The sequence below is a fragment of the Kogia breviceps genome, chromosome 12 (genome assembly GCF_026419965.1).
Source record: "Kogia breviceps isolate mKogBre1 chromosome 12, mKogBre1 haplotype 1, whole genome shotgun sequence".
Classification (NCBI taxonomy): domain Eukaryota; kingdom Metazoa; phylum Chordata; class Mammalia; order Artiodactyla; family Physeteridae; genus Kogia; species Kogia breviceps.
In genome coordinates this window covers 31,099,517-31,120,734 of record NC_081321.1, presented here as the reverse complement: position 1 = coordinate 31,120,734, position 21,218 = coordinate 31,099,517, and the positions used below count along the sequence as shown (strand labels likewise).

Below are 21,218 nucleotides of genomic sequence, written 5' to 3'. Positions count from 1 at the left end.
GTAATATGGCTAATTGGAATCACTGATTAACAGTTTGCACTGTTGGGTGGAGTTGATCACTGCCTTTATGTTCGAATAGCACTTTAATCTTACAGCTCTCATAAAACTTGGCCCATTGGGATGTAATTTTTATGTGTATGGCAGTTTCCCTCAGTGGAATGAGAGACCGTGCCCTCCCCAGACAGTCCTAGATATTACTTGTCTTTCTATTTCCCACTGTCTCTAGCACATAGTATGCCTCAAATAAATATATTTTAATTGCATATAATTGAGACATTCAGCCATTATATACTTATTTTCCACTAAAGCATCTATTACTATTATCATGTAAATATTTGTTGAATTAAATAGATAAGTTACAAATTTCTTATAGTGTCTTATTTGTGGTGTTTTGGGCACTGAGACATAAAAAAATGTATCATTTCATCTAAAAAAATACTAAATTTGGCAAAGAAAAAATAAGTTGTATAAGTGGCTTTATCTGAACAGAAACAGACATATATTAGTTCCTCATGATTATTATTTCATGTTTGTTTTACTTAAAGTAATATTGGAATTAGGTCACAGAGTTGGAGGTTTATGGTGCCTGAATACAACGTATGACATATTCTAATCTACAAAATTTTAATACTTTTAAATAACATATGTTTATTATGGAAAATTGGAAACCTATAAAGAAGAAAAGGCACCTAAAATCTTTGATTTAGTGTATCTTAACATTTTGGTGTATTTGTTTGGCTTACTTTTCTGTGATTAATTTTAATAGTTGAGATTCTGCTCTCTAAATAATTTTGCATTTTGTTTTTTTCTTTTTTTTGCTTCATCCTCCATACTCTTGGTGTGTTTTCCCAATCTGTGATTCTGCAGAGATTTACTGTTATAAAACTACATATCTTTGCATAATCACAGTTTTGTTGACCATGCTGTAAAATGTTGCTTTTGTATAGAATGAAAGCTCTTGCAAACTTTTGCTTACAAACAAACCTTTGAGGGCCTTGTAGCTTAAAATAAAATACCATTTTATACCCTTTTGATAGTGCCCAAAGCAGTTCTTTCATAAAGTAAATGACATGACCTGCCCTTTTTTCTCACTCAGGCTCTTAGACCCCCTGAGAAAAATTTTAAATAGACCATCACCTTTTTCCCTCTTGTTTGCTTTAATGAGGTGTTATATGTGTACAACTTGGAGCTGAAGAGAAAATTTGTCATTGTTTGAGTAAAAAGGCTCACAAGTCAGACAGTCACTTTTAAGGTTCTCTTCCCTAGCCTTGAGGGTACCCGGGTACCAGGCTGGCCAGTGGAGTGGAAAGGAGTGCAGCTGAATCAGGAATGCATGGTGGTGTAGAGTGTGTTGAAACTCTACCCTTCCCTCTCACCCTACTCCAGAAACATTTTTATTTCTTTAAACCCTCCGGGTTGTTTTAATACTTTATTGTGAACATTCTTTTAATTAAGGGATTTAAATTTAGTCACAGGTATACTAAAAACCACTGAATTATACACTTTAAAAAGGTAAGTAACTCCAGTACCAGAAGGAAAGTGGTATGTATTGTAAGAGAGGTACACATAAATTGCTGAGGAATAGCAGATGAAAAGATTAATAATTCAAGCAGCAAATATTGAAGAAGGAATCTAGAAAAGAAATATTTGAGTGCTAGTTGATTTTCCATGAATTAATGTAGAATTGATCAGGTAGGTTGATAGATTTGGTGGTGGTGAGATGAGGGTGTACCTCTCTGATTGTTCACACTTTCTCAGTGAACATTAGCCGAGATTTCACTTGAGGCTGTTTAGACTGGAACAGTGGAAAGAAGGGAGATACTATAAAATCATCCTTTTGAGAGCTGTAGAGTTTACATCTTAGGGAATTTCATGTGAGGTCAGTTTGTGTGTTTCTCTGTAGAGCCTTTCAGCTGCTAGGTGTAATTGCAGAGTGGAAGAATAGCTGAATGTAAGTAGACAGAGTCAGATTTTATGGCATGAATATTACAAAGGGGGAATAGGCCAGGGAATTTGAGAATGGTAAAAAGAAAATGATTGTAATAATGGTCTGGGGAGTAAGTTTTCAAAGCAGTGTCAGCATCACCTGGAAACTTATTGGAAGAGCAAATTCTTGGTCCTAGACCTACTGAATCAAAAATTCAGAGTGGGGCCTAGCAATTTGTGTTTTAACAGGTCCTCCAGGTCATTCTGTAGCACACCAATACCTGAGAACCACCGGTTCGGGAAATCTGAACTACTTAACACTCTAAGTACAGTTATAGGAAAGAAGCAGAAATGGGTGATGATGGATAACTGAAAAGAGGTAGAGTGTATGGCGTAAAGGTCTCCACAAGAGTGAAGAATTGTGTGGGTGGAGGAATTCAAGTAAGCAAGCTGTGACCAGGTGGTGCTGGTCAGAGACTAGGATAATTGAAGGATTTTAGAAGTGAAGCAGTTAAGAGACTAGGTGTTTTATGGTGGACCATGTTGACGCTACTCTTACAAAGAATCATGACACGGAGGTAGAAGTGGTGAAGAAATTGTGAGGCAAGAACTGAAATTGCCATTGAATGAGGAGCGACCAGAAGTAGGCCAACAACTGAAAAAGGAGGGTTAGAGGATGCTGCAGTTCATTTATTCCCCTTGCCACCCTCTCCTCTTCTTCAGGTCTCCTTGAGTTTATAGGATGTGAGAGAAAAACAGCCTGTACCGTAGATCCAAGCTGTAAGAAGGTGGTACCCTCACGTCCAGACTTAGTTAACAGGGCCCAGGGAAAGAGTGTGGGAGGGCTGGGACAAGAGGAAGGTTGAGGGAAATTACTGAATCTACAGGTTAATATGGAAGTAAGTGACCAGCTGGAAATAGGTGACCTGAAAGCTTTGGATTGCTGCTTGTTGCTGAAATAAGTAGGGTTGTGAGATATGGTGAGGAAAGGTGGAAACCCTCTTAACTGACATGATGAAGATCGGCTCTTGTTTAGTTAACTGAAAAAGACAGTTATGAGGAAATGATACATATATACCTTCAACATTTTATTTTTAGTTGTACAGTAATTCATCACATCCACTGCTTGAACTTCCAAATTGTTTTTCTTTCATAAACCACACTCAATATTGTCATTATGAATTCCAGGTTTAGTTTCTTTCAAATAGAACATTTCTACTTTTCTAACTTTTATTTTTGGCTTTATGGTTTGCATCTAATAATACACAAAGAAGATTTCTCAATATACAAAATACATAAAATAGATTCACAAAGTATAATTATTTTGTAAACTGTCTTTAAGATTTTTTATTTGGGTGAAATATTCTTCTCTTAAAGCTATTGATGTAGTTACCATAGTTACCCATGTTTTTGACTGTATAAACACCATCCCAGTAGGACAATATAATATTTGCCATTAAAAGAACATCTTCTATTAGAATAATCTTAAATCTGTAGTCAATGTATTCTGGCATATGATACAAATAGGGCCCGAAAGAATCAAACAACATAACTTAGATAATGGGAATCTTTCAGGGTCGATAGTCCTTCAGCTATGCTCCATAAGTTCCAATCTTCTCATTTAACTTGGTCATTCTCCCAAAGTGTGAACGTGACCTGTAAGGCTATTGAGTAAGACAAGGTTTGTGTTTGGAAACTATCCGCGACACTGCTAGTACATATCACCTTTGTGCCACATGAATTAAAATAATTATGACAATTTCATCTGTTAATTTGTTGTATTTAGACTGGCTGACAGTGTCAGTAAGAGTATATTCCATATCTCTTTTACTCATGAAATTAAATTCTTTATAATTTCATTCCCGAAAGAGTTTATCTTCATTATGAATTGGTGGGGGTTTTTTTTTTGTCAGTTAAAACAATCATTTACTATTTTGCCTTGGCTGCCAGAAATTTTAGACATAGCTTATAGTGTTATGCATCCAAAGTTTCCATATAGTTATCTTTATCTTTTATCCCTCCTACTCTCTCTTCTCAGTCTTTTATTTTTATTTTAGCAATTCTGTCATGTTTTTTATTATAAATATTCTTAATTCCTTTTTAAAAGTTGGTGGTAGATAAGTTCAGTAAATTTAGCAAACAATTATTGGGTACCTACTCCTTGCTGTTAAATTAACTCTGTTATATTAGCAATAGTGAAAAAGACAGGCTGTGGCTTCAAGGAGCTGAAAAAAATAACTTTTTCAGAAATTCCTATGAAATGCTTTATTCAAACAGGAACATAATATATGTATTTTGCTCAGCATATAAAGTGCTCATGTTTATGCTTTTATTGCTAGTTAAAAGTCATTAGGATAGATTGCTATTAGCAAAGCCTACATGTTTTCCAGAGCTATTTTGTTTTATTCAAATTTAAAATTCAGGACTGGAAGCTGCCTCTCACATAATATCTAAAATAGCGATATACATACAATCTGGCTGTTTCTGTTCTTAGACATCTATAGAGATTTGTGAAGCTGGTCTTCTGTGAGAACACACTGCCTTCAGGCCTTTTATATTCACTCTGGGGAACAGATAGTATGTGTGAGATAACCAAAGGTTACCCAGGGAATCTTTGAAGATGATGACAGTTTGTCAGATAGGTAGTATAAAATGATTTTGAAAAGAGAAGGCATCCCTCCTTTGAGTCTAAAAAGGAAAGAAAGCCTTTTTTAGTTGTTCGTATTGTTCTCTTATGACGAAAGCTCTGTTTGCTTTGTGCAAATTTAAACCACGACATAAAGGCTCAGACTAAAAATACAGTGGTAGCCTATTACATAAATGGTTGGCCGATAGCATCATTTACAAAAACATTGGAATTCACACATTTTAAAATGTAAATTAAATGTGTCTTTTCACCACTCCATGACCTGACTTCTAAAAACTAGGTTCATGAATTATTCTGACCTAGATATGTCATCCCCTGCCCTTGAAAGAGTCCTATGAAAGGGAATATACTTATTGTCTAAATTCTTCTGGGAACTGATTACCCTTTAAGTGAATATCCTCATCTTCATTCCTCCTCTTCTCGTTCTAACTGTTGGCCTTTTGCTTATTTTACTGTTTATTAGCACCTTATGTACTAGAACAATCCCCTCCGTAGATGTGCAGGTTGTGAACAACCTGTGAATATTTTACATTACATGGCAAAGGGAAATTAAGGTTGGAGATCAAATTAAATCTGCTAATCAATTTACCTTAAAATAAGGAGATTATCCTGGTTATCTGGGGTAGTGTAATCACAAAGGTCTTTAAATGTAGAGGAAGCAGAAGGGAATATCAGAGTGAAAGGACCTGAGAGGGACTGGACCTACCTTTGTTGGCTTTGAATATTGAGGAAGGGGGGCCCTCAAGCCAGGGCATGTGGGAGACTTGTAAAAGCCAAAAAAAGCAAAGAAATCTATTTTCCCTGGAGCCTCTCCAGCTGGCATCTTTGATTTTTGACACCCAGTGAAACCTGTGTCACATTTCTGACTTATAGACCTGTTAGAAGATAAATTTATGTTGATTTAAGCCATTAAGTTTGTGGTAATTTGTTATGGCAGCAGTAAAACCTAATACATTTACCACTGTTTGAGAAAGAAAAATGAGGATGAAAACTCAAGACACTCCATCCAGAAAAAGATTTAGTGTGGGTTGAAGTTGCAACTTTTGCTGACAGGAGGATATAAGGCCATCATTGAATTCCAGCCTTTGCTCTCACTGTTTCACATTAATACAGAAAATCTACAGGGTCCTGTTTCCAGTATATGAAAAATGCTTTAAAGAAATATACCCTTGTTTCCGTCTGCATCCTGCCTGTCTGCCCAGTTTGCTATAGTTAGAGTGATCTTTTCACCGAACAGACTTAATTGTGTTACTTCTCTTTAAAGTCCCATTTCATGGTTCTCCATTGCCTACAGAATAAAAACCAAACATGTAGCATGGCACTCAAGACTCCTCGATAACCTTCTGCTACAGCCTTATGTCATACTTCTCTTTCCTGTGGACCTTCTTATATTCAGCCACCGTAACATACTTTTGGTCTATGAGCCCAGCATAGTATTTTGTACTTTTTTGTTCGTACGTGTCATTTCCTTTACCACCAATGTCCTCCCAGATCATCGCACCTGCTGGCAAACCCCTATGAATTCTTCAAAAATCAACTCAAACAGTAAATTTACTGGAAAATCAAGGAACTTTATACATCAAAGAAAATTACTTGGTCTGTCCTTTATGCCACATTGTGATTTGTATACCTTGCGATATTAAAATTATTTCTTTCCATTTCATTGTCTTACACTAAACTGTGAGTTTCTTTAGGGCAACACTGGATCTAATAACATATCTGTGGGCTCTCAGTAACTCACATAGCTTAATAGTATGTCCTCAATACATAAGTATTAAGTGAACAAATGATTATGTTACTTGATCTGGCCAGCAAACCACAGAGATGTCTTTAGAATGACAGTTTCTGATTCCCAGGCCACTTTTTACTTATAGTCTGCATCTATAAATTAAGTACCATAAAAGAAATTATCTTACATACCTAGGGACACATTTTTCATTTTAAATAAAATTCTGAGGACTTCCCTCAGAATTTCCCCTACATACTGTGGTCTAGTGGGTAAGACTCTGCACTCCCAACGCAGGGGGCCCGGGTTCCATCCCTGGTCGGAAAACTAGATGCCGCATGCATGCTGCAACTAAGACCTGGCACAGCCTAAATAAATAAATGTTTTGTTAAAAATCACAAAATAAATAAGTAAAACTGACCAACTTATTTTGTTTGATACCACTCCCATTTCTAGCCATTAATTTAACACCTGTAATTTCATGATTTTATTGTGTCAAAAATGAAAACATCGAAATACAGTTGTCCCTCGGTACCCATGGGAGATTGGTTCAGGTACCTCCATGGATATTCAAATCAGTGGATGCTGAAGTACCTCATATAAAATGACAAAGTACAGTCAGCCCTCAGTGTCTGTAGGTTCTGCATCCCCAAATAGAGAGGGGGAGCCTTTTGTAATATCTCTGTTTTGTCTAGTTTATTCTCGCTCTATTTGGAAGGATTACCTTGTGCAGTGTATCTGTTGTTATTCTTAAAACATTGAGAAGATTCTAAAATGTAATAGAATAGCATGACAAGTATCAAATTTTTTTGGCTTTAAATATTTGAATTTTCTCTTAGCATTTCTGTTTTCTGCCTTTCTAGATTTATGTCAGTTTCTCAGTGGTTACATACAGGTATGACCTTGCTGCCCAGGTCTTTATGAAAATGAGATAATGTATGGAATAGCACTTGGAAACTGTATAGTACCGTTTATATGGACTGAATTGTTTTCATAATTTTTATTATCACTTTACAGTCTGACTGCAAAATGTTCACAGTTGTCACAGTGATGGGAGAGGTTTCACTGGGAGTTTCTCTCTTTATAACAGCTGTCAGAATTCAAAATCTTAAAATGGTTAGCGTAACTTTTAGTGTGATCAGTAAAATACATCCTTCACGCTGCATAGTAAGTTATTAGTTTACCACTTTAAAAAAGGAAAACATTCTTTATTAAGATGAATGAGTCCATGTTGGTGTTAACATTTTACATAAGATCATCATTAATTTTAAAAAACAAGACTTTTTAAAAATCACTGCTGAAGGTGGCAGAATAAGAGGACGTAGAGTTCACCTCTCTGCACAAGTATATCAAGAATACATATACAGGGGCTTCCCTGGTGGCGCAGTGGTTGAGAGTCCGCCTGCCGATGCAGGGGACACGGGTTCGTGCCCCGGTCCGGGAAGATCCCACATGCCGTGGAGCGGCTGGGCCCGTGAGCCATGGCCGCTGAGCCTGCGTGTCCGGAGCCTGTGCTGCGCGACGGGAGAGGCCACAGCAGTGAGAGGCCCGCGTACCGCAAAAAGAAAAAAAAAAAAAAAATCTACAAATGGAACAACTCTCACAGAGCACCTGCTGAACACTAGCAGAGGACCTTGGACACCTAAAAGGACCAGTAAAATCCCTGTGCAACCGGGTAGGATGAAAGAAATAAAAAAAGCAAAGAAGAAACAGGGCGGAACCTGCACCCCTGGTGGGGAGCTGAAGAACAGAAGTTCCCGCACCGAAGAAGCCCCCTCACCAGCGGGGAGATGAGCTGGGACAGAAGGGGAGCTTCGAGGGCTCCGAGGAGAGCGCAGCAAGTGGTCTGTGGCAGGTAGGACAGTGAGAGGTACACAGATGGTCCCTGCCACAGCCCTGCGTGCCTCAGCCTGAGACAAGTGTCCGCTGTGGTGCATGGGGGCTGGGGGCTGGAACGTGGGGTTTGGAGAGTAGACCCAGGGAGTGGACAGCTGTTAGCTGAGAAGAGACAGCCTGAAGGGACAGGAGTGAGGAGCTCCACAACTGGGAACGTTCACGGAAGAAACCTGGGCTGCCATAGAGGCAGGGCGCCGTTGTTGGGTGGCACGCAAGGGGCGGGGCCGCCATTGCAGCCGCCTTCCCTACGTGCAGTCCCCAGCCTCCGCAGGCACTAGGAGGGGTTCCCACTTGAACAGACTCCCAGGACCCGCCTGCCTCCGCCTCCGCCCCCGCCTGCCTGGGTGGGCGCCGGTTCTCCTGGGTAGCCTCCGAAGCAGACTCTGGCGAGAGGCCCACACACAGGTGGGGCTGAAACCACAGCTAAGCCCCAGGGGCCATGCATCTAATGAAGAAGAGCCGAAATCTCTTGTGGCTGCGGGAACCACGGATTTACAGCCCCGCTGCCGGCTTTGTAAACTCAGCACCTGTAGAACACCCGAATGGAAGAGCGCTACTGCAGCTGAGACGGGTCTAGCTTTGGCAGCTGTGGGCTTTGTGGGCACGTACAGGTGGGGATTGGGCCAGGCCAGAGTCTGAGGTGCCTCCATAGCTCCTACAGCGGGTCCAGGTACACGATTGCAGCAGTCCTGGGACCTGACTTGGGTGGATCTGCGCTGGAGGCCTAGTGAAAACAATGCCTTCGAGACACCAGGGCCAATTGCCAGCATACCCATGGTTAAGGTGGGGCTGAGACCATTTCCAACAAGAGTGTAATTTGTGAGCCCGCACAACGGGTGAAAAGTGACACAGCAGGGTACACTTACAGGTGAACAGCTCCAGAAGAGGAAAACTCAGAGGCTTCTCTCCCAGTGGGAGTGCTCCAGTCCTGCCTACCTCATACCACAGCTCAGAAACACAGCTCAGAAACAGATCTGGGGCCCTCTACTCCAACATCTAGGGAGCAGGCCCTGCCCCTGACAGGACAGTGACAACCACAGAGCAAAGGGGAGGCCCCGCTCAATATCCAGTGCAGGCTCTGGTCACCACAACAACAGTCACACCTCCTATCAAGGGGATAAGAGCCAGCAAGCACTGAGGCGAGAGGTAGCAGACATCCATACTAAAAACAGCACTTGCACCAAACAATATTAAACCCACACAGCCTACACGGGGATGTTTCCACATAAAAATAGCCCTCCAAGACAGTCTGAGGGTCAGGCATCAGGAGGAAGAACCCACAGAGCATTTGGCTTTAAAGGCCAGCAGGGCCTGAGTGCAGGAGCTCCACACTCAGGGAGAAACAGAGACTCCAGTCTCGGAGGGTGCACAAAGGTCTCAGGTGCACTGGGACCCAGCACAAAGCAACACCTCCATAGGAACCAGGGCTACACCTAACCAGGGGTCTTGGAGGGTATCCTGAGGAGGCGGGGGTCAGCTGTAGCTCACTGTGGGGGCAAGGACACTGGTAGCGGAGGCCCCAGGAAACATTGATCTGCGTGAGCTCTCTTGGAGGTCCCCATTTCAGCACCAAGATGCGGGCCCATCCGACAGCCTACAGGCTCCAGAGCTGGAACGCCTCAGGCCAAACAACCAGCAAGACAGGAACATAGCTCCACCCATTAGCAGACAGGCTGCCTAAAGTCGTACTGAGCTCATAGCTACCTCAAAATGCACCCCTTGACATAGCCCTGTCCAACATTATCCAGCAACCCCACCCTTGAGCATATATCCAGAAGAAATTATAATTCAAAAAGATACATGCACCCCTGTATTCAGTGCAGCACTATTTACAATAGCCAAGATATGGAAACAAACTAAATGTCCATCAACAGAGGAATGGATAAAGAAGTTGTGGTACATATATACAATGGAATATTACTCAGCCATTAAAAAGAATGAAGTAATGCCATTTGCAGCAATATGGATGGACCTAGAATTGTCATACTGAGTCACACAAACACAAATATCATATGATATTGCTTATATGTGGAATCTAAAAAAAATGGTACAAATGAACTTATTTACAAAACAGAAATAGAGTCACAAATGTAGAAAACAAACTATGGTTACCAGTGGAGAAAGAGGGGGAAGGGATAAATTGGGAGATTGGGATGGACATATACACACTACCGTATGTAAAATAGACAACTAATAAGGACCTACTGTATAGCACAGGAAACTCTACTCAATACTCTGTAATGACCTATATGGGAAAAGAATCTAAAAAAGAGTGGATATATGTCTATGTATAACTGACTCACCTTGTTAAACTAACACAACAGAAACTAACACAACATTGTAAATCAACTACACTCCAATAAAATTTTTAAAAAATAAAATAAGAATTTAAAAAATAGTAGACAGTAGCCATTGATGAATCAATGAGACTTAAATGTATTCAAACAGATTTTATTTTTGAAATATTATGAAAAACTTGACTAATATCCATAAACTGTAGATTGTAACTATGGAAATATCCAGCTTGATGGAATACATTGCTCAGATGCCAACTGTTGGATTTAGGTAAAGCTAACTTGTTTGGGAATGGCTTAAAAGCTAGGCATAGCCATGGTTCATAATGTATCTTCAGGATTTTAATTTTGTCACATTTCATAGATGATTTTCCAGGAGTATTTTGCTTCCTTTGTTTTAAGGGCCGCTTTAAAGTAATCTTCTGATACAGCTACTGATGTTTCCCCTGGAAAAGAAATGTCCTATGAGAAACCTGTCACTTTAAACGTACCAGACATACAAGTTGGCATTATGATTGTTTAGAGCCAGTTTCTAGTGTTTTCGTTTGGAACAAAATGAGTCTGTAGAACCTAACTAGGCACATTGTGCTGGGGATTTACCAAAGAGTATACCTTTCTAGGAACCACAAAGGCATTCTTTGTGTACATCATGTAAGTTTCTTATCTCCTTACCAGATGCCAGATAAACTGATATATTCTTACTCCTTGTGTCTTTGAAGAAGTTCTTTACTTGTACCAGATTTTTGCCATTATATCTCATTTCCTTTAGTATATGCCGCAGTTCTCTTTATTCTGTTAAGTACATAAATTTACAGTGTATGGTGACTTCTGATTCATTCCATGGATTTGGAGCTTTATCCTTGGTAGTTTTAGTGAAACTACCAGCTGTCAACTGTCCCTAGGTGTGGGGTACATTCAGCTTTTAAAGGCTTCAGCCCTCTATTCACTTGCTTGAGTATTTCTTCTTACTGATACAAAGTTAAAAATGAATTCATCTGAACACAGTCTCTATATTGTGATCCTTTAAATAGCTTGCATGAATTCCCATCTTAACTTGGTGTTATTAATAGTTATTCCTGGTCTGTTTTAGTCGAGTAGATGTTTTTCTATATGAATAGCTGTGATTCTTTGAATAACTAACAACAATTGTTTTATTCTTGCCTCCCAGGTACTACAGTGCAACCATTCTGCAGATGTCTGGTGTTGAAGATGACAGACTTGCAATATGGCTGGCTTCAGTTACAGCCTTCACAAATTTCATTTTCACACTTGTGGGTGTCTGGCTTGTTGAGAAAGTGGGTCGCAGAAAGCTTACGTTTGGTAGTTTAACAGGTAGGTGCCGAAGAATTCAGTTATAAACGTTTCTCTAATGATGACAAGTTAACCTTTTAAAATAGAGTACCACTTCTTGGGCTTCCCTGGTGGCGCAGTGGTTGAGAGTCCGCCTGCCGATGCAGGTGACGCGGATTCGTGCCCCGGTCCGGGAAGATCCCATATGCCGCGGAGCGGCTGGGCCCGTCAGCCATGGCCCCTGAGCCTGCGCGTCCGGAGCCTGTGCTCCGCAACGGGAGAGGCCACAACAATGAGAGGCCCGCGTACCGCAAAAAAATAAAAAAATTTAAAAAGTACAGTACCACTTCTGATATAGTTTTCATAACTAAATAATAGAGTTCCTCCGAAAAAATTTTTTAATAAGAACTTATTATGATATATAACTAGAAATTAGAATTGTAATAACAATTTGAACCTGCTGAGGGTAGCATTTTGCTGTTATTATTATTTTGAGTTTTGCTCAAAGGTACAAAATGAAAAAGAAAACTTGGTATTCATAAACTCAGTTTTTAACATAGTTTTTTTAAATTTGGGATAATGTGGAAGTAAATTTGGAGCATTTTTTTTTAAAGTTCTTTCAACAGTGGAACATTAGAACCATATAATTTCTTCACAAAGCAGGGACAGACTCTTTTTGTGTTTGAATGAGGCCTATATCCTAGTGTAAATTCTGGTTGGTTAAGTATGTTTCCTATGATAACTAAATAAGAAAAACCCTTCTCACATTCAAGTATCTTTTGTCTTTAAATCCCACCCATTCCATTGATTATTTCTCTGTAATGCAAGGGCTGTTTTCACTTGCCAAAATGAGACCCATCTCTGTCACTGTCTTCACATGTTTGCATCATATAATTTTCTAATCTTTTTCAAATATACAAGCAGATTCCTACTTATCAATTAGCTGTCCCAAATAGCTTCTTTATAAGTTTATTTAGAGTAAAAATATATTTTTCTATTAAAATGTAAAGTTTCCAGGCCTGCATTAACTAAATTCTATTTTAACTAAATTATACCTAAAACACTGATCTAATAGAACTGCTCAAGGCAGTTGTCCCAGATTTTGACGAGAAAATACATTTGGAGTTCCATACTCAGTTATTAAGAGCACATACTCCCTCCGACCCTAAACTCCAGAAGGAAGAGTGGAATGCTTCCGCCCTCTGTTCTTGCCTTGAGTTTGAGTTCAATACTGTAAGTTGAACTGCAGTATCAGCACTGAGGGGAAGGCAGGGGAAAGACTGTCTGATTAAAACGCAAAGGTAATCACAACAGCCAATGTATATAGGGAAGCGGGAGGGTAAGTGAGGAAAGGTGAGGGACAAGTAAGGGTTAAAAACCACATATTTATAAACCTGTTCAAGGAACCAGAAGTGTTTAGGCCCAGGAAAAAGACTAAAGAGACACCTAATAGATATTCTCACAGATGGTAGCTGTTATGAGGACATAGATTTTTTACTTAATATAAGAAAAATATTCCTAATAATCAGAGCTATCCAACAATGAATTGGGCTGCCTCCTTAGGATGGTAAACTCTCAACAAGAGGGTGGATGGCCATCAGGCAGTGATGTGCTAGAAACAAATTCCTACAGTGGGTTGAAAATTGGATTTGCTGACGCCTGAGGTTCAGGTCAACTCTAAGAGGTAATGGCTGCTTTAAAATTTTTTTAATGGACACACTTTCTTTGACAGGGCATTAGTATACTACTACCTCAAGAGGCCTATTTTTTAAATAGAAGTCCAGGTCTTGAATATGGGATTTGGGTTTTGAGATCTGTAGAAAAATGCTGATTTTTGAGATGGGGGAAAAAGCTTTTACTAGCAGCCTCTGTCCCTTCGTTTGTTGTATTCCAGGATTTTGAGGCATTGTAGATATAAAGCCAGACTGTTTGGGTTTGAATTGTGTGATATTGAGCAAGGTTCTATTTTCTCATTTGTAAATCGGGGTTAATTACAGTCCCAACTTCATAGGGTTGTAATGAAGACTAAACACATTTATACACGTATAACATTTCAAACAGTGCCTGACACAGACAGTAAAATGCCCAAAGCATTTTGCTATCACAGTCGTGTTACTGCCAAAGAGTGATTCTTTGTTGTTTTAACCATAATGTAAAATCAACTTACATCAGAATCCAGGAACTTTCCTGAACTCCTCTTGCTGATGTCATGTTACACCCTTCCACGTAGGTCCTCTGCCCCAAGGATTTCCAGAGCCCATCCCTGACTATTAAAGGAAAGTATTAGGGCTTCCCTGGTGGCGCAGTGGTTGAGAGTCCGCCTGCCGATGCAGGGCACACGGGTTCGTGTCCCGGTCCGGGAGGATCCCACATGCCGCGGAGCGGCTGGGCCCGTGAGCCATGGCCGCTGAGCCTGCGCGTCCGGAGCCTGTGCTCCGCAACGGGAGAGGCCACAAGAGTGAGAGGTCCGCATACCGAAAAAAAATAAAATAAAATAGATATAAATAAATAAATAAAAGAAAGTATTAAGACTTAGGGGAAAGACCAAGAGATTCCAGGGACTGCCTTTATGAGCAACCTGGAGGCACTTTTCTTTCCTGCAGAATTAAGAGGTTGTCATTAAACTTGTAATATTTACAAGAAAGACCAGTTCTGTTAGCAATCTTTGAAATATTAAAAGCCACAAAATGTCCCACCTTTAAATTATTCATGGACTATATATTTTGTATTTCTTTGTATAAAGAATTTCTTTGTCTGGGTCTAGCTAAATACAGTTTATTTGTAGTACTTTTTAAAGAATTAGCACCAAAAAAGGTTTTTAAAAAATTTAATTATTTATTTATTTTTAAAATTTTAAAGAAATTAACTTGATATGTTTTTCACTATTTTTCACCTAATAAAATAAATCATAATATATTTGATATTCTACCATTGCTAAGTATTAAAATACTGTTCTATTTAAAATTTCTTAAATTAGCCTAGCATTTTTTAACTTTTGATTCAGTTTTATTCCCTATTTTGTGTTTTTATAATGATTTATTTTATTATATTGGGTGAAAAATAGTAAAAATAAAATATCAAAATAACTTTTTCAATAGGAACTTGTTCTTTAAAAATTACTACAAATAAACTGTATTTAGTTAAACTGGGACAAAGAAACTCTTTATACAAAGAAATGTAAAATATATAGTCCATGAATAATTTTAAATGTAGGACATTTTGTGGTGTTCTGACTTTTAATATTTTCAAAGCTCCCTAAGAGAACTGGTCTTTCTTGTAAATATTACGAATTTAATGACAACCTCTTGATCCTTTTAATAGAGGAAGGCTTATATCTATGTAGCTTTATTGCTTATAAATCAGAAAGCCAGAAACACTGTGTTATTTTCTGCCAGATATTTTGGTAGTGGAATATTTCCTAAAACATTACTCACAGGCTGTCTTCATCAGAGTTGCCAGGGATACTTATTTTAAATTGTGAATTCTTGGGACCCAACCCCAGATCAACTAAATTAGAATCTCTGAAGATGAGGTCTGGAATATGTGCAGGTGATACTTAGGCACAGAAAGTGTGCTCTGTTAGAGTCTTAGGGAGGGAAATTATTTTTTTCTGAGTATTTACTAATAATCCAAACCCTGTACCAGGTAATTAAGGTAACTTATTTCATCAGATGTTTTTGAGAATGCTATTTATCCAACACACTTCACCTCCTATGGAGAACATTTTTATTAGGAAAATGATATCAAAATTCCAAAATGTGACAGTATACTTGGTTAAGAGGGGCTCTTCTCTTAAAATATAAAGAATGTCCCCAACCTACCCAGTACAGTGGAGAAGATCCTTTCATACAAGGCCTTCCTGTATTGGACTCAAATCTAGGTTGCAATAATGGATCATTAACAACAACTGTAATAACTTTAAATACTAACAAGTGACTGATAAAACATCTGTAATTTGTTAAAGGAAATAGACAATTCAAGTAGTTTTCAGCCTTAAAGATGTATGAGTATATAAAGGGTGAGGTGATCGTTTTAAAAATTTATTCCATAAATAAAGTCATATAAGACACCATTCCCTTCCCTTAAGGAGTTTATCGTCTCATAAGGATTTGTACCCTGTCTGAGTATCACAATCACCTGTGGAGTCATGTTATCAGATCCCCATTTTCTGGAGACTGATTCAGAGGTTGAGGTACATTCTAAAGATTTGCTTTCCAATAGGAAGCCAGGATTGAGAAACACTACTATATGTAATAAAGTAAAGGAATGATACTGACTTTTAAAAGATTTCCATCCCCAATGGGTCAAAATAAAAATAAATTTGTGTTTAAGAAGGATAAACCTTCAACTATTTAGGGATTTTTTATATCCAAAATGTTTTTTTCCCCAGATTTTGCAAGTTGGTTTGACTTTTTTAGAGATGGATCCAAGAGTTATAATATCCATACTGCAGAACTCTCATCTAGGATATTTGTCCCATCCTAATGCCATGACCTCAACTGAATAGTCTTAACATGTTTTGTTGTTTTCTTCAAAAATAGCCAGTATTGCAAAAATCTGTGGTACTATGGGATCTGCTCTATGCCAGGCACTAGAATTGAACATATATTAGTATGTGTTAGATACACCATCTAAGAGTTTACAGTTTGTCACAGACAAGTTATTTAAGTAGTGTTATGAAAGAAGAGTATCATCTTTCCTTCACATCCAAAAGTATCAACTTTTCCAGGTTGAAACAAATCTTACCTGTCCCATGACAATATGCTGTGGAGGTAATTTGGGAAAATACTTTGGGACCCAGCTTCTTTCATAGACAAAGTAACAGTAAAACTCATGTTTTATTTTGCTTTGTTTGAGGATAGAGGGATAATTTTTATTTACAGGCCTAATATATCTTTTCTCTTTCTAAGAGACAGACTTCTGTTTTGTTTCCCAATTCAGGGCTTGGTAGTTTTTTGAGAAAATAATACCTCAAACTATTCCTAGTCCTGGTTTGAATTTTAAGCCAACAGGGGGAAAATGAACTGTGATTTTAGATTCATGCCTCTTCAGCGTGGTGTGGTAAAATGACTTCTGATCTTTTCTTCAAGACTCCTCCCCCTTTTTCAACTTTTTTGTAGAGTTTTTTTTTTTGGTTTGGTTTTTTTTTTAATTTTAATTTTTATTTTTTTGCGGTACGCGGGCCTCTCACTGTTGTGGCCTCTCCCGTTGCGGAGCACAGGCTCCGGACGCGCAGGCTCAGCGGCCATGGCTCACGGGCCCAGCCGCTCCGCGGCATGTGGGATCTTCCCAGACCGGGACGCGAACCCGTGTCCCCCTGCATCGGCAGGCGGACTCTCAACCACTGCGCCACCAGGGAAGCCCTAGAATTTTAAAAATATGCTGCTGCTGCTGTTTCTAATAATAATTATAGTACAATAATTAACATTTTTTTAGCATTATAAAAATCTTTCAAATGTATTGTGATATTTAAAATTCACTGCAATTCTGCAAGGTGAGTATTCTCACTAAGCCCCAGTTTCAGCAGACAGAATTGAATTTTGGAAAGGTCGTGTGTTTTGCCTAAGATCACTGTGTCAAGAAACAGCAGAGCTAGGACTTAACCACAGTGCTTAACTTGACACATCCCCTCTATATTAAACACAAAACTATTATGTAATCCAATTGCACTTTCACAGTGCGTCCCAAAGTTCTTTTGTCCGTTTAAAAAATATTTTTGGTCATTCTTAAATTACTTTCTCATTTATCTAATAGAAACTTTACTGCTACATAAATGACCTCCCTGAATTCCATATTTTAAACATGTTGCCTCATTCAAATAAATTGCACAAACAAATGCAGCCATATTTTCTTTCTTCTTTCTTCCCATGACCCTTTTTTTAATCCTCACAATGGCTGGAACAATAGTCAGAAATTTGAAAACTTTCTTATTTACTATCAGTATTTCTACCAGGGACTCAAAAATGAGCTTTTTAAGTGATACATATAATCACATTCTGTACCTTAAAATCAAAGACAAATATTCCACTTCCAAGTGCCAACAGGAAAGACAACTGAATATATGTGTTATGTCATTTCTGACATTTTAAGTCTTTACAAAATGCCACTCCTTTGTAATGAGAAATACTCTTTCAACTGCTTTTGATATATTTAGTTTGTTACTTTTTAGTTTACTTATTTGGGTCTTCGCTGATTGAATGATATTAGAACAATTTTCTTGGTAATGAAAGAAACACTTGGCGTAAATCTGTTGCCTTTCATACTTCTAACATGTTAGGCACTCTATATAATGTTGGTTACATTAATTGATTTGGAGAGAGCAGTCCAGGATGGTGTTTGTTTAGAAAGTTATTAACCAACCTACTGCTTGGCTAGCAAATGTATTTGATTTGAATTTTACTCTTGTCATTTCTCACACTGAATATGCTAGTGAGTTTTTATGACAATATATATGTATAACGATCATTTTTTTTAATCCAATGAAGATAGATCAAGGTATTTTTTTAGAGATATGTCTTGCCAAACCCGCTTTGGAAGAATGTTGTCAGTTCTTCTCTGATGTAAAACTTTTTTTTTCTTTCCTTTTTTTTTTTTTTTTTTTATAGGTACCACCGTAGCACTCATTATTCTTGCTTTGGGATTTCTGCTATCAGCCCAGGTTTCTCCACCCATCACTTTTCATCCAATACCTCCTTTAGATCAGAACACTTCTTGCACAAGATACAGGTGAGATTTTATAATGGTCCCCTTCCTTAACCTAACTCTGGTAACTTTTTTGTTTTGCTTATAACCTTCCTAAAATAGGAAAGGTGAGTAGGAGCTTTCTAGGTATCCAGACTTAATGGTGGAAAGGAAGAAAATGGGAAAGGTGTTAGGGAGGGACCACCAGGAAGAGAAAGAGCATATACAAAGAACAGCATGCTTAAGGAAAAGTGAGTTATTAGACACAATTTTGGTGATGTTTCTCTGGAAGTTGAAAGTATATATATTGATACAGAATCTAAGCAGGAATACTGTGAAACTATTTTATATCATATATGACTCAGTGACATCTACATTCTAGATGAAATAAAGAACTTTCATCAGTAATTAAACTTTTCCGTGATGTACATGTCTGATACAGTTGTTTATCATCTGGATATTCTAGCAATTAATCTTCACTGTGTTCCACAGCTATCGCCTCATTCGCTTAAGCAGAAAATGTTTCCTCTCACTACTAGGTTTCTTGCAGAGCAATAGAAAGTGGAAGGAGTTGGTAGAAGAGAGTGTTTTAATGGTCAGCTGCAGGTTTAAGAGTTCATTAAGTTTAACAGTTTACACCTTATGTGATAGATTGATAGATGGAGAAATGGATGGATGCATACATGGGCTGACAGATGGGCTGAAGAATGAGCAAGTGAATTAATTATAGATTGCATGATTGAACAGATCAATTAATAAATTTGTCAGGAGAGTTTCAAAGTTTTTTACTTCATTTTAGTGGCTGGAAAGGCTAGTGACCCCTTTAAAATATATGGATAGAATAGATTTAAAAACAAAAAATGATATTCCTTCAGCTACAACTAACCAGACATAAGTCTCAAATCAATGGGTAAATGATTTATTAAGTCAGATACTCCTATGTGAAATTAAAACATTACATTGATATACTAAATTCCACTTGGAATCACTAGGACCTTCTCATTGAACAGCATTTATGGTGCCTTCTCATTACAACAAATAGAAAGACATATATTATTATGTCTTTCTGGTTGCAAATTGTGATATCCACTTGCCTTTGGAAATGAATAGTTTATATGTTTATAGCTTTACTGTTTTTTTTAAAACAGTCTTTATGTTCTAAAGGAGATTGAAAGGTGTCTTAAAAGAAGTTACCCTTAGTGTAGACTATTTCTGGATGTAGTAATCTTTACTTTCTTTGGACATGTCACCTCAACTGCTAGAAAGATGACAGACCATTGCTAGAATTCTGCATACTCTAATTTTGTTTTTCTTGACAGATATTTTAAGTTAAATGTTTTTTAACAGTTACCTCTAACAAATTATTTAAAAATTACTATTGTTTGAGCAACTTAGATCTGATGTCTGATTTAGATGCAGCCATTTAGATTCAGAATAAGATTGATATACTATCAGGTCAACTAAGGCAGAAAGTCAGCCAGGGAATATGAAAAAAAAATTTTATGAAGTTCTGATATAGGAAAGGAATAACTAACTTTTTAATGATTTACACAATGAAATAGTTTTCCTGATGTCGACTTTTAAAATTTAAATAACAATATCGCCGTAGTATAGTTCATTGCACAGCAATTTATGATCATCAATCTCTTAATCCTCCTGATCCATCTAAGTTATTATCATCTACCTACCAATATAGGTAAGTGACAATAAGATACTATCACCTACCAATATAATATAAAGTTGTAGTGGAGTGAGATAAGTGGTACAACCTAATTTTATTCTTATCAAAAAATGGGCAGCAATTTTTGAAAACAGAACCAAATTTTAGATGTCCTCCTGGAGTCACTGAGTATGCAAAACACTTATTTCTTGTGTGCTTTCTTTCAGAGTAACATATTAGGCTTTGTGAGAATTTGATAACATGTATTGATAGTCTGAGTGATTTTATAAAATATATCTGCAGTCCCCTTACTGATTTTGTTGTTAAAACTATCTATACACATTTCCCATTTCTTTACAATAAACATGAAACATACAATATACAACATATATGAAAGTTGTTAAGAGAGTAAATCCTGAGTTCTCATCACAAGAAAAAGATTTATTTTATTTCTTTAATTTTGTATCTATGAGATAATGGATGTTCACTAAACTTACTGTGATACTCATTTCATGATGTATATAAGTCAAATCATTATACCGTAAACTTTAAACTATACAATGCTTTATGTCAGTTATATCTCAATAAGACTGGAAGAAAAATAAAAATTAAAAAGCAGATAAACATGAGACAGTCATGTTTGCCTGACCTTAGGATGAGTAATGTTCATGCTGTAAGTATAGGTTGTATGTTTTCCTCTTGGAATGATCCATATAGGAAAATTGAACAAAGAAAACAGATTTAAAGGGAGAGATGTTTTAGTATCTATCTTTTTTTTTAACATCTTTATTGGAATATAATTGCTTTACAATGGTGTGTTAGTTTCTGCCTTATAACAAAGGAGAGATGGTTTAGTATTTATCTTTTTAAAAAAATTTTATTTATTTATTTTTGGCTGCATTGGGTCTTCCTTGCTGCACGCAGGCTTTCTCTAGTTGTGTCGAAGGGCTTCTCATTGCGGTGGCTTCTCTTGCGGAGCACGGGCTCTAGCCGTGCAGGCTTCAGTAGTTGTGGTGCATGGGCTCAGTAGCTGTGGCTTGCGGGCCCTAGAGTGCAGGCTCAGTTGTTGTAGCTCATGGGCTTAGTTGCTCTGCAGCA

The 21,218-nt window shown here is 37.8% G+C and overlaps 1 protein-coding gene across 1 annotated transcript in view; it reads left to right on the top strand.

The window, feature by feature from the left end:
• The window catches only part of SLC2A13 (solute carrier family 2 member 13), a 376,120-nt gene that overhangs the window by 282,487 nt on the left and 72,415 nt on the right, over positions 1-21,218 (top strand). The window contains exons 5-6 of the mRNA XM_059082261.2: positions 11,658-11,821; positions 18,385-18,505. Coding sequence (XP_058938244.1) covers positions 11,658-11,821; positions 18,385-18,505 — 285 coding nt within the window. The remainder of the gene's footprint in view (positions 1-11,657; positions 11,822-18,384; positions 18,506-21,218) is intronic.